The sequence below is a fragment of the Henckelia pumila genome, chromosome 3 (assembly GCF_033568475.1).
Source record: "Henckelia pumila isolate YLH828 chromosome 3, ASM3356847v2, whole genome shotgun sequence".
In the NCBI taxonomy this organism is placed as follows: Eukaryota; Viridiplantae; Streptophyta; class Magnoliopsida; order Lamiales; family Gesneriaceae; genus Henckelia; species Henckelia pumila.
The window spans coordinates 137,567,217-137,580,953 of NC_133122.1; the positions used below are offsets into that span (position 1 = coordinate 137,567,217).

The 13,737-nt window shown below is 41.6% G+C and overlaps 1 protein-coding gene across 1 annotated transcript; it reads left to right on the top strand.

Moving 5' to 3' along the window:
• Positions 1-530: 530 nt before the first annotated feature.
• On the top strand, positions 531-1,913 carry LOC140889581 (uncharacterized). The gene has a single exon (XM_073297296.1). The coding sequence runs from the start codon at positions 531-533 to the stop codon at positions 1,911-1,913; it is 1,383 nt and encodes a 460-aa protein (XP_073153397.1).
• Positions 1,914-13,737: the final 11,824 nt, after the last annotated feature.

Genomic DNA, 13,737 nt, shown 5'->3' on the forward strand with positions numbered 1-13,737 from the left:
TTAGCTCAACTTCATCTATAAATACCACTCAAAATCTCCATTTTGAGGTAAGTGACTCTTTAGCCTACAAAAGCTCTCTGCTCTCCTATTTTGTGTGGAGGTGATCGCTGACTTGAGCGTCGGAGGGTTTTCGCCGGGTGACCACCCGGCGCCTCTAATGTGTGTTCGTGAATCAGGTGACAACCCAAAAGGAAGACGTGCAACTTCTTCAGGTGACCGAAGGAGTAAGAGATCAGGAGATTGTTCCCATCTGTAGGTGACCGAAGAAGCAAGAGACCAGGAGGACGTACGACTTCCTATTTTATTTGCTGAATAGGGACATAATTATTTCGCCCACATCAGATTGGCGCCGTCTGTGGGAAAGCCACCTATTTACTATAGATGCAAACGCGATCACAAGCCACCCGTAACACTGGGGGGGCCAGGAGCTGCCGCCTCCTAACCCTCTGCCGCAGGAGGAGTTTCTTATCACCTCTAACGCCTTGAAGTCCATATTGGAGGAGGCTGCCTCGCGTGCGGTAAAGGAGGCTATGGAACACTTTTTGGCAACACAACAACATAAATTTGAAAACAATCAAAACTTAAATGCTGAACTACCTCCACCTCAACACCAAGAAAGAAGACACACACTAGAAGAGGAAGTTGGAACGAATAGGGTGCCACACCCCAGTGCAAGAAGAGAAACGGTGTTCCGCGAGGAGGAGGTGAATAGCCACGGGCCTGTGCGCCCAACAATTCGTACTGAGGAGAGAGGAGAAAGTGCACTGGCAATCTTACCAGCCCAGCGTAGCCCATTCACCACTTCCATCTTAGCCGAGGTGCTGACAGCTGGAGTAAAGATAGCAAATCTGCCAGAATACGATGGTTCGGGAGATCCTCAAGATCACCTCGATAGGTTTTATGCAAAAGCCGATCTGTATGACTTCAGCAATGCTGCGTATTGCAAAATCTTTCAAACTACGCTGGCTAATCGCGCACTGGCATGGTTCAATAAACTCCCAGCAGGAAGCATTGCAAGCCTGGAACAACTTACTCAGCGTTTTCTTCATCAGTTCTCCATTAATCGAAAATACCCTAAGACTGCATCGTACCTGTTCTCGGTTGTGCAAAAAGAAGGTGAGAGCTTGAGGGAGTATGTGCAACGTTTCACTCAGGCGGTTCACGAAGTCCCGCATGTCAATCATGATCTCCTGACAGGAATTATGCAACAAAACCTCCGCCACCGGAAATTTAAGGAATCCATAGCAGGAAAACCCCCGAGCACCTTGGAAGAGCTACTGGAAAGAGCCGAGAAGTATATACGCATTGAGGAAACCATCGAACCACGCTATTTAGGGAAAAGAAAAAGAGAAGAAGAGAAACCAAGAGAAGGCCGAAAAGAAGATAAAAGAGGATTCCAAGGTCCTCGTCTTCAGCAGGTACCCCTAAATGCGCTCTTGGCTGATATATTAGTGGTCGCGGAAAAGCAAGGTTTGTTGCAACCGCCTAGGCCAATGAAAGACAACCCGAAGCGGCAGAAATCTGACAAGTATTGCCACTTTCACAAAGACAAAGGACATTCTACCGAAGATTGTTATAGTTTGAGAACAGAAATAGAGAAGCTGATTAAACGTGGCTATTTAAAAGACTTTGTGAGTAAGTCTCACCACCAACAAAGAGACAACAAAACTTATGACAACCGCCGAAATAGAGAACCCCCAAAGAATAATGAGAAACAAGGAAAGCATAATGGAGATTTCCATGAGAACATGCCGACTGGAGGGGTTATCGCTGTTATAACCGGGGGGCCAGCTTGCGGAGATTCAAATAGAGCAAGGAAGACTCTTCTGCGTAATGCTTCTAAGGGGAATCACTATCCTCACCATGATCAAACCCAAGTCTATGTGAAGTATCAAAAATCTCAAAGGAAATGACATTCACTGAGTCAGATAGGGAATACCCTCTAGTTGAGCACAATGACGCACTAGTTGTCTCAGCTACAATATCCAACTTCTGGGTGAAAAAGATGCTGGTTGACTAAGGCAGTTCTGCAGATATCATTTTTCTTAATGCATTTGTTAAAATGAGGATAGATAATGCGCAACTAACACCCATCAGCACCCCTTTAGTTGGATTTTCTGGAGAAGTAGTGGAAGCACTAGGAGAGATCACACTTCCTCTCTCACTAGGGTCTTATCCGAGAAGAGTCACGAAAATGGTAAAGTTCTTGGTAGTAAACGCATCCTCTGCATATAATGTGATACTGGGGCGCCCGAGTCTAAACATGTTCAAAGCCATAGGATCAACTTACCATATGAAGTTGAAATTTCCCACCTCGGAGGGAATTGGAGAGGCTGTTGGTGACAGTAGGTTGGCCCGCGAATGCCATGCCAGCATCCTGCGAGACCCTGCCAACGGAAAAAAAAGGTCAAGGGTGGACGAGATATCAACTCAGAAGAGAAGACTTCTACGAACAGATGAACCCAGAAATGATAGAGTGCATACTATCGAAAGTGAAGTCGAGAAAGTGAAACACTTAGAGGCTACCGAAACATTCAAAAGAATAGAGGTAACTCCCAGAAGTCCCGGTAAATCTGTCAAGATTGGAACGGAGATGCCTGCTGAAATAGAACAGATGATAACAACGTTCCTCAGGAAAAATGCAGATGTATTCGCCTGGGAAGGCGAACCCTTTCCAGGAATACCTCATGAGTATGCCCTCCATCAACTTAATGTGGACCCCAGGATAAAGCCAGTAAAGCAAAAGAAACGATCTTTTGGAGCAGAAAAGAACAAGCATATTACGGCCGAAGTAGACAAACTGGTGAAGACCAAGTATATCAAGCCAGTCTCCTATCCCGAATGGCTAGCAAATGTAGTGCTTGTTCCCAAACCTGGAGGCAAGTGGCGTCTATGCATTGACTTCACCGATTTAAACAAAGCTTGTCCCAAAGATCTCTTTCCCTTGCCACGAATCGACTTATTGGTTGATTCCACCACCGGATGTGAGTTGCTCAGTTTCTTGGATGCTTATCAAGGGTACAACCAGATAGGTTTAGCTCCTGAAGACCAAGAAAAAGCAAGTTTCATTACCGATCAAGGTATCTATTGCTATGAAGTGATGCCCTTCGGGTTAAAAAATGCTGGTGCCACATATCAGAGATTGGTAAACAAAATGTTTGAAAACTTGATCGGGCAGAGTATGGAAGTCTATATCGATGATATGCTGGTAAAAAGCGTTATGGCTCTCAAACATGTGGAAGACCTCAATGAATGTTTTGAGATATTGAGAAAATACAGAATGAAGTTAAACCCCGAAAAATGTGCTTTTGGGGTTCGAGGAGGAAAATTCTTAGGATACATGGTTTCCCAGCGAGGAATAGAGGCAAACCCTGAGAAAATTAAAGCAATCCTAAGCATGGCGCCCCCCAAGAGCATAAAAGGGATGCAGGAGTTAGCAGGAAGGATGGCCGCCTTGAACCATTTTATTTCCAGATCGGCTGACAGAGGGTTTCCATTCTTCAAAGTCCTAAGTCAGGGAAAAGGTTTTCGTTGGACCGAAGAATGTCAGCATGCTTTCGAAGACTTAAAAAAGTACTTAGCGGCATCACCATTGCTCGTGAAACCAAGAGACGGAGATACCCTTTTACTCTACTTGGCAATATCGACTGAATCAATCAGCGCAGTTCTGACGGTGGACAGGGAACGAGAACATAAACCCGTGTACTACATAAGCAAAGTACTGCAAGGCGCCGAGCTCCGATACACTAACATCGAGAAGTTGGCCTTAGCATTAGTAGTGGCAGGAAGAAAGGTGCGTCCCTACTTTTTATCCCACCAGGTGGTCGCACTAACAAATCACCCTTTGAAGAGAATATTGTCCAGCCCAGAGGAATCTGGAAGGATGACCAAATGGGCCGTAGAGCTAAGTGAGTATGGGATTGAATATCAACCACGCCCCGCCATTAAAGCACAAGTTCTAGCAGACTTCATAGTAGAAATGGAAACCAATGGCGCAGGATTTTCAGCTCCCACTTGGACAATCCATGTAGATGGATCCTCCACGTCCGGGGGAGTGGAGCAGGAGTGTTAGTAGATAATCCGCAGGGAGATCAGTTCCAGTATGCCATCAAATTTTGTTTTCCAGCATCAAATAATGAAGCAGAATACGAAGCACTTATCATGGGAATAAAACTGGCTTTGGCGGCAGGGGCCGGAAAGCTGATCGCTTATAGCGATTCACAGCTCATAGTCAATCAAGTTCAAGGGAACTATGAAGCCAAAGAAGATAGTATGAAAAAGTACTTATCAAAGGTGAAGGACCTTCTTGTTCGTTTGGAAAATTTTGAAATCAAACAAATTCCTCGAGCTGAAAATGAAATAGCAGATCAACTGGCCAAATTCGGCAGCTCCGCGTCAGGAATTAATAGCAGGACAATTACGTTCATCACGTGTGATAAAGAGAAAATAGGAAAAGGAAGTCTTGACATCCTATGTGCAAATCAGGGTGAGCCAAGTTGGAAGGATGAAATCATCAAGTACCTGTCAGAAGGAGAGCTTCCCCCAGAACAAGACAAAGCAAGAAAGCTTAGGGTAAGAGCCGCTCGTTTCACTCTAATAGACGGAGAACTGTACAAAAGAGGGTACTCTCAACCATACCTAAAATGTCTCGCTCCTGATCAAGCAAATTACGTGCTCCGGGAGATTCATGAAAGAATATGTGGGAATCACTTGGGTGGAAAAGCGCTGGCAGGAAAAGCACTTCGTCAAGGCTACTTCTGGCCAACAATGAGGAAGGATGCACTCGAGTTAGTGAGATGATGCAGACCATGCCAGGAACATGCTAATCTTCAGCACCAACCAGCAACACGGCTTCAACCAATCGAGAGCCTAGTACCTTTCGCCCAGTGGGGAATGGACCTTGTAGGACCTTTTCCCCTCGCAGCAGGCCAAAGGAAGTTTCTCATTGTGGTTGTCGACTATTTCACAAAATGGGTCGAAGCAGAGCCTCTTGCAAAGATTTCTGAGAAAGAAGTGATTGGTTTCCTTTGGAAAAATATAATATGTCGATTCAAAATTCCGCGAACACTGGTGTCCGACAATGGCACTCAATTTTCCGGAGCCAAATTGAGGGAATGGTGCCAAGGGCTGTCTATCCAACAATTCTTCACTTCGTTCGGACACCCGCAAGCTAACAGAAAAACTGAAGTAACCAATCGGACCATATTACAGCACATAAAGACGCGACTCGGAGAGGCCAAAGGAAAATGGGTTGACGAACTACCCAGTGTCCTGTGGGCATACAGGACCACTCCCCGAGGCTCGACAGGAGAATCTCTGTTCAGCCTAGACTATGGGGCCGAAGCCATTGCTCCCGCAGAAATTGGAGAAGAATCACTAAGGATAAAACATTATAATGCCGAGGGAAACCAGCAGGCTTTACGGGCATCCCTAGACCTCATTGAGGAGCTTAGAGAAGGGGCGTCAGTACGAGCCGAAAGGCACAGCACGAATGACAAAGGCGTATGACCACCGAGTAAAACATCGAACTTTCCAGGTGGGAGACCTAGTAATGAGAAGAGACGATGTCCTACACCCCGTAGGAAAGCTGGACCCAAAGTGGGAAGGACCATATAAAGTAATCGAAATCGCCCGAGAAGGAGCTTATCGCCTTCAGCATTCGAACGGAAAGGTGTTGCCTAGAACATGGAATATTGCAAACTTGAAGAAATATTTCCAGTAACCCATAGCCGATTTTCCTTTCCAGTAATGCAACAAGAATAATAGTTCCGTAGTTGTAATACATTTTCATATTAATAAAAGTTTTTGTAAAAGCATCGCATTATGCTTTCTCCCTTCACAGAACTACATGAGCAAACCACACATGTTTATTCATGTACTTAAAGCTTTTTTAATCGTCACCAAACCCTGGTCGTCAAAAAACAAGTCACCTAAAAGTGTAAGAGGCTTGGCCAGCCCAGCTAAGGTACTTTGACACCGTAAGAGGTCAAGACGAACAAGGAAGCCCCCACCACCCATGAGGTAGGTGTACGCTTTTCCAAGAGACACGACAAACCTTGGGAACCTGATCAATTCCCAAGTACTAGCAAGAGTATAACAATAAGGAAATATTTCAGAACAAGCATAGAATAAACCAAGTTATATAGCAATATATAACAAAAACCAACTCCAAAAAAAAAAAAAAACAGATGCAAAGTATAAAAACATCGAAATATCGCTCTCACAGGAGCTGGAAAGAGACTATGATAGTAATTCCAAAAAAAAAAATGCAAAAACATCTAAAGGACAACTCTCTACACATGAAAGAAATATCATGGAACACCAGGAGCATCATCTCCCTGGAGGGAGTTCAGAGCCTCTATAATCTCGAAGTCACCAAAATCATCAAGGGGCGCAGCTACCCCCGGCATATCAGACAGTTCCATGTCCGGATCTGGAAAACCAGGGCCAATCATCTTGACCACATTCTCCGGAACACGCTGCTCGCGGAGAATCCGGCGGCTCTCCAGTATCAACTCATCGTGGATCACATAGGCACGCCGAAAAACTTCCTCCTCAAAAGCAGCAGAAGCGCAATACGATTCAACAGCCCTCTCCTCTAAACCCCTCTGCAACTGCAACCCCGGAGGGGAAGACAAAAACCCAGCTCCAGTCTGCACCTCAGTGTAGTGCCTCTCATAAAGGGCACTAAGCTCGGAACGAAGAGTCTCCCCCTCCTTTTCCTTCACACCGAGCTTCTCCGGCCACTGACGGAGTTCTTCCTTCACGCTAGCATTCTCCCCTCCCAAACGAAGAATCTCCTCTTTCGCCCTAACCTCCGAAGCTTCTAGGCGAGCAACATCTTCCTTCAGTTTGGCCAACTCCTTCAGAATCTTGGCCTCGTCAGCCCGAGTCTTATCCTCTCGAGCCTCCAGAGCTCGTACAACGGACAATATCTGAAGCCAATAAGAAAAAATAAATAAAAACATTATTGATAATATCAAGATAAGGAAAATAAACTCTTCAAGAATACCTGACAAGAGCCAAGGGCGATAGACTGATGTAGAACAGAGGAGGATCGAGGGATCAAATGGCCCAAATCATGATCCCCCACTACCCTAGCCCCCCGCCTAAGGCCAATCTCAAAATCACTAAAGTCCCAGAAGGACTCTGCACCATCCCTATTCACCCCGTCAAGAAGCAAGGAGTGTGATCTCGCTTTCCTCACTGAAGAGGATGAAGCCTCCCGAAGTTTCTTTGCAGGATCAGCAGGAAGGACTTCACCCCCTTTTTTACCCTCCTCCATCGGCCTCTTGCCCGCCTCCTCCGGTGCTCAACAGCACCAGCACCCGAAGATCTCTCATCAGGCAAGGAAGGGATACTATGGCCCTGGCGTCCCCGCGGTACCACGCCTCGGCTCTCTCCAGCACGGGGAACTGACCCACCAACACGATCAGATGCATCTCTCCCATTCCCCTTGTGCTTCGGCCCACTCCAAGGAAGGGGGCGGCCGGAGGTATTCTCCTGATGACGGAGCTTACTCAGGTCAATCTGGTTACCTGTAAGGAAGATTGCATACATATAAAAAAAATGTTCAGAGCCAAATGAATATAAGTAGTAAATACAACAAGTAAATGATTACACACGCAAAAGACCTAAATAGTACCAGCACTAACTAAACACCGAGGGTCAAAATTTTCGTTAAAGAGCCCCAGAGACCAACACTGTGATTGAAGCTCAAGAATAGATCCTTTATTCTTTATTATAGTAATCACAGAGCTCCAATCCACGGGCACCCCCCACCCGCAATCTTTAGCATAAAAGAAGTCTGACTTCCAAGCACCTCGGTGAGATCGAAGTTTACGTAAGAACCTACACTTCGGACGGGGCTGGAAATATATATCAGAGTCCGGTTTCGTGGGACGAGCTGAAAAAAGTGCATGAAATAAATCCAGGCTTGGATCCAATTCAAAAGCACCCACTTGATGTCGAAATCCGAGAAAGTACAGAAGGGCATTAGGAGTCAACTGACTGAGACTAACACCTAAGCTTTTTATTAACCTTATCAGGATAGGGCATGGAGGAATTGATAAACCGCTGTTTAGGTGTTCAACATAAACTGTGAAAAAACCAGCAGGCGGAGAGTGACGAGAGTCACCAGGGCACGGAACTATAATGTCGCAAGATCTGGGTATTCCTTTGCAGCGGCACACGTAAGAAATGCTTTCACGAGACAAAGGATGGGACACCATCTCACCAGGAATCCCATCATTGTCTGACTCGCTAGAAGAACCAGGGTCGGGCTCAAGATTAAAATCGACAGGCTTTGGGCTCTGTAATGATGCCGACGCAACGTCAAGTGTGACAGAATTACTCAAATTGACGATACCTACACCTGAGCTGGGACTATAAGCCGGCAATTCAGTTTCAGTGTATCGCTCAGAATCAGGGCTATGATTGGACTCAGTCTGGGATTCACGCAGAGACATTAATAAGGAATATTCTTTCCCTCTGCCGCATCCTACGTAATTTTGCGAGGATCTCACGAATTAAATTTTGTATATTTGAAATTCTTCTTTGAAGATATTCCTCAAAAATAATTAATGCATAAACATGAAACATATATAGATAAAAAAATATACAGTCAATAAACTGAAAATTAATTGTATAACACATAAATACAGTAACAACAACCAAGGGAGCGACGCCCGCTCTTTCCCCTCCCATCTATGCCAGAACAGTAAAATGAGCGACACCCGCTCCATGCACACGCAACCCAGCATCACGCCGATGCCATCACTAACAAACATCGTGAGCGACGCCCGCTCCCCTTCTCAAAACAAAGCAGCAAAATGAGCGACACCCGCTCAACATCTCCTATCTAGCACCAAGAACGACACCCGTTCCTTTTCCGCCAACACATCACCGGGAGCGACACCCGCTCATAACCCGTCACCACTCAAACACCTCCAAAAAATGCCCAGTGAGAACACCGCTACTACGGTCACCTCCATGCACCAACAACATCGTCTCCGCACTACCTCCACGGCTCAGCCACGTGAACCCAATTCATCCCGCTACATGCATCATCACGCTTCCAACATCATCCCTCCGCCCAGCAAAACAGAGGAATCCCCACCATGGCTCAGCCTCGCGCGCCTACATCACCCTACCGCCCCTCCGCCCAGCAGCTCTCTGTCGCACCATCTCCACCCGGCAGCTCACCGCTGGACCCTTCTCCTCCCTGATTCACAAAAACGTAAACACCTTCAAAAAGTAAGCCAAACTCATCGCCAGCCCCACCGTGGGATCAACAAAGAGATCGCCAAATAATCTCCACCCAGCAGCATCACCGCTGCCTCTACCACCTCCCGCATAAAAACACCGCGACCTCCGACACTCACCATTAATCGCAAGTTGTGCACCTCAGTCATTCACCATTAATCGCAAGGTTTCATCATCAACGCAACGCCACCATCGCTTCTACACCAAGCAGCTCTCCTCTGCGATCCTACCTCACCGGCACACGAACCCACCCACCACGGTTCGTCCTCCCAAACTCCAGCCCTGCATCACCAAACACTGTCAAAATAGCACACTCCTCCACCAGAGCTTCATCACCGATTCCTGTTCATCATCTCTACCTCCGATCACCATTAATCGGCACCTTCGCTGGGTATAAAAACATACGAAATCCAAAAAAAAAAAAAGAAGAGAGGGGGAGAAAACAGGGGAAAAGGAACATAGCAAGGAAAAGACGAGATAAAGCGGTGCGTCGGACAAAAAGTAAAAAATCAAGGAGTAAATGCAAAAGAAGAAATAAACGGAGTAAGAGGAACATAGACAAAACAAAGAAATAATATAAATAAAAGCATGAAAAGAATACATGGAAGGGAGGAGAGAGCAAGGAAGCTACCTGCCATTTCTGGATTACTGTGGCAAAGGGGCACAAAAAGCGAAGCGGATGAAAGGACCCTATTTATAATAAAACAAAAACCCTAGCACCAAATTTTTTGCCCAAGTAAATTATCAAGAAATTCTCAAATTGGAGGACACGTGTGAGGAGTACGCATGTTGGGTATTGTTAAAAGAATAAATATATATAATTGCGGGGTGATTAATAATGAGTACTCTTGATCATCTTCAGTAAATTGTAGTTACTCAAGAGTAGGGGGCCTATGATGGGTATAAGTATATTTTTTAATATACTTTTTATATATAAATGAATTGAGTAGGGTCAAGTTGCGAGGTTCGCATTTTTGGAGGACTAGTTATTAATTTTGGAATTCTGGGTGACTAATCTGCATGTTTTAGACCTTAGCAGGGTCAATTATCAATTTCTGACATTGGAGACTTAATGTGCAATTTAGCTCAACTTCATCTATAAATACCACTCAAAATCTCCATTTTGAGGTAAGTGACTCTTTAGCATACAAAAGCTCTCTGCTCTCCTGTTTTGTGTGGAGGTAATCGCTGACTTGAGCGTCGGAGGGTTTTCACCGGGTGACCACCCGGCGCCTCTAACGTGTGTTCGTGAATCAGGTGATAGCCCAAAAGGAAGACGTGCGACTTCTTCAGGTGACCGAAGGAGTAGGAGATCAGGAGATCGTTCCCATCTGTAGGTGACCGAAGAAGCAGGAGAATGGTGATCGCTCGAAAATCCAATATTTCTTACTGATGGGTATAAGTATATTTTTTAATATACTTTTTATATATAAATGAATTGAGTAGGGTCAAGTTGCGAGGTTCACATTTTTGGAGGACTAGTTATTAATTTTGGAATTCTGGGTGACTAATCTGCATGTTTTAGACCTTAGCAGGGTCAATTATCAATTTCTGACATTGGAGACTTAATGTGCAATTTAGCTCAACTTCATCTATAAATACCACTCAAAATTTTCATTTTGAGGTAAGTGACTCTTTAGCCTACAAAATCTCTCTGCTCTCCTGTTTTGTGTGGAGGTGATCGCTGACTTGAGCGTCGGAGGGTTTTCGCCGGGTGACCACCCGGCGCCTCTAACGTGTGTTCGTGAATAAGGTGACAGCCCAAAAGGAAGACGTGTGACTTCTTCAGGTGACCGAAGGAGTAGGAGATCAGGAGATCGTTCCCATCTGTAGGTGACCGAAGAAGCAGGAGACCAGGAGGACGTACGACTTCCTATTTTTTTGCTGAATAGGGACATAATTATTTCGCCCGCATCACTTACATATTTGTAGTATTCAAATAGTTAAATCAAGTATCTGAAACCCAAAAATAGGTACTTTGTAGGTAAAATTAAGTATTTACTCTTATTTCATGCTGAATGATGAACTATTTTTTAAAAAATTAAATGATATATGAAAGAGTCATCCTAATGCATTTTTCATGAAAATACCAACAATGATTAAATTTATGGTTATCGCTCGAAGATCCAATATATTCTTACAAATTTGGAGTATTCAAATAGACAAATCAAGTATAAGAAAACCCAAAATTGGTACTTTGTAACTCAAAATAAGTACTTAATTTTATTCCACGACGAGTGATTAACTACGTTTTAATTAAAATTAAATGACATAAAAAAGTCATCTCAATACATTTTTCATGAAAAAACCAACAATGAATGAATTTATAGTGATCGCTAGAAGATCCATTAATTTTTTTTACGCATTTGGTGTATTAAAATAGCCAAATCAAGTATCTGAAATTTTAAAATAGATATTTTGTAGGTCAAAATAAGTAGTTACTCTTATTCCATGATTAATTGAGAACTATGTTTTTTTTTTTAAAAAAAATGATCATGAAAAAAACAACAGTGACTGAATTTATGGTGATCACTCGAAGATCCAGTATTTTCTTACATATTTGGAGTATTCAAAAAGTTAAATCAAGTATCTAGATTTAAGTATTTACTTTTATTCCACGATGAGCGAGGAACTGTGTTTTTTTTAAATAAAAAAATTAAATGACATGAAAGAGTCAACTCAATGCATTACCCATGATAACCGAATAATGACTGAATTATGGTGATCGCTCGGATTTAGGGGTGTCAATTCTGATTGGTCGGTTGGGTTTGGGTCGGGTTGACAAAAAAATTTAAAAAATTGCTCAATCCAAACTCGCCTAACCCGATTTTCGAATTTTTTAATTTTTTTTAAAAATTGAATAACAATTTTAAAAAAATAATAAAAATATAAATATTTTAATTTAAACACATAATAACAAAATATCTCTTATTTATTATTTAAATTTGAAGGTCTAATTATATAAAATTTAAAGTATATTCACTAAATCAAATAAATAATTGTTTAAAAAAATAAAAAAGTATATACAAAATAAATAGTAAATGATGAAAATTTATAATGTAAATATACAATAAATTTTGTTTAAATATACAATATATTAAAATATAGGTAAAATTTTTAAAAAAAGTAAAAAAAAGTTATTTCGAATCAACCCCGCCAACCCGATTAGAACCAGCCCGAACCTGTATAACCCGCTACTAACCCAAACCCACCCAACCCAAACCAAAAATTCCTGAACCCGAACCTGATTTTTTTTTTTTTTGGATTGAGTCTTGTCGGGTTGGCGGATCGTGTTACATTTTGACACCCCTACTGAGATTTTCAGTATTTTCTTATACATTTAAAGTATTCAAAGTGTCAAATCAATTATCCGAAACCCCAAAATAAGTACTTTGTATGTTAAACTAAGTATTTACTCCTACTTCATGATAATCGAGAAACAATATTTTTTTTAAAATTATATTTCTAAGGGAGAAGACACCTGTATTTTGTGTGGATAAAATTATTTATTTATTTAAATAAAAAGGTGTAAAAATGTAAATTTCTCTTTCTAGGGAATTAAAACTAAGTTTATTCTATTGTCAGGTGCTGATTTCAAATTAATTCAGATGTTGGCAGAGGGATTTTTGATAAATGTACCGTTGAAAGAACTTTTTTTTTTAAAAAAAGGCGAAACAACTTTTAGATTTTGTTAGTCACTGAAAAGACGTATAATTAAAAAATTAAGATTTAAAATAATTGTAATATAAATATTTATTTTAAAATATTATATATTCGACATATTTCATTTTTTATAATAAAATAATATAAAATAAAATAATTATGATTGTATACCAAATGATCTATACATAGATAAAATCAAAATGAAACAATCAAAATATAAATTTAAATTTGTTCAAAATAAATTAAATTTTATGTGCTATACCAAAATTTATAGTGTATTTTAAATTACAATAATAAACTACCGATTTTATTTGATAAAAAGAAATATTATTAAATATTATAATATAGTTATCATAGTAATTATATAGAAAATAATGTATGGTAAGTTTTGAAAATCAGAAAAAATTAGGAAAGGTAATGTTGATAAATAACTTTATAAAATGGTAACTTGGATTAGGGATATGCAAACGATCAAAACCGAACCAACCGAACCGATATTTTCAAAATCAAACCGACCGATCATAATTTCTAACAAACCGAACCAACTGAATTTTTATATAAAAACCGACTACATCGAACCGATTAAAAATTTGATTATTTCGGTTTTCAAGCGAAATAACCATTTTTTATTTGCTATTTAAAAATTTACATGCTTTTTTTTGAAAAAAAAGTACAGGTATTTTCGGATGCACAAATTTCTTCATTGAATTTATAAGTATTTTTAGGGGCACATACTTTTACAAAAAATTAATTAAAATAAAATCTTACAAGCTCACAAGCTTTCAATTGAATTTGAGAGGAAAGTTCATC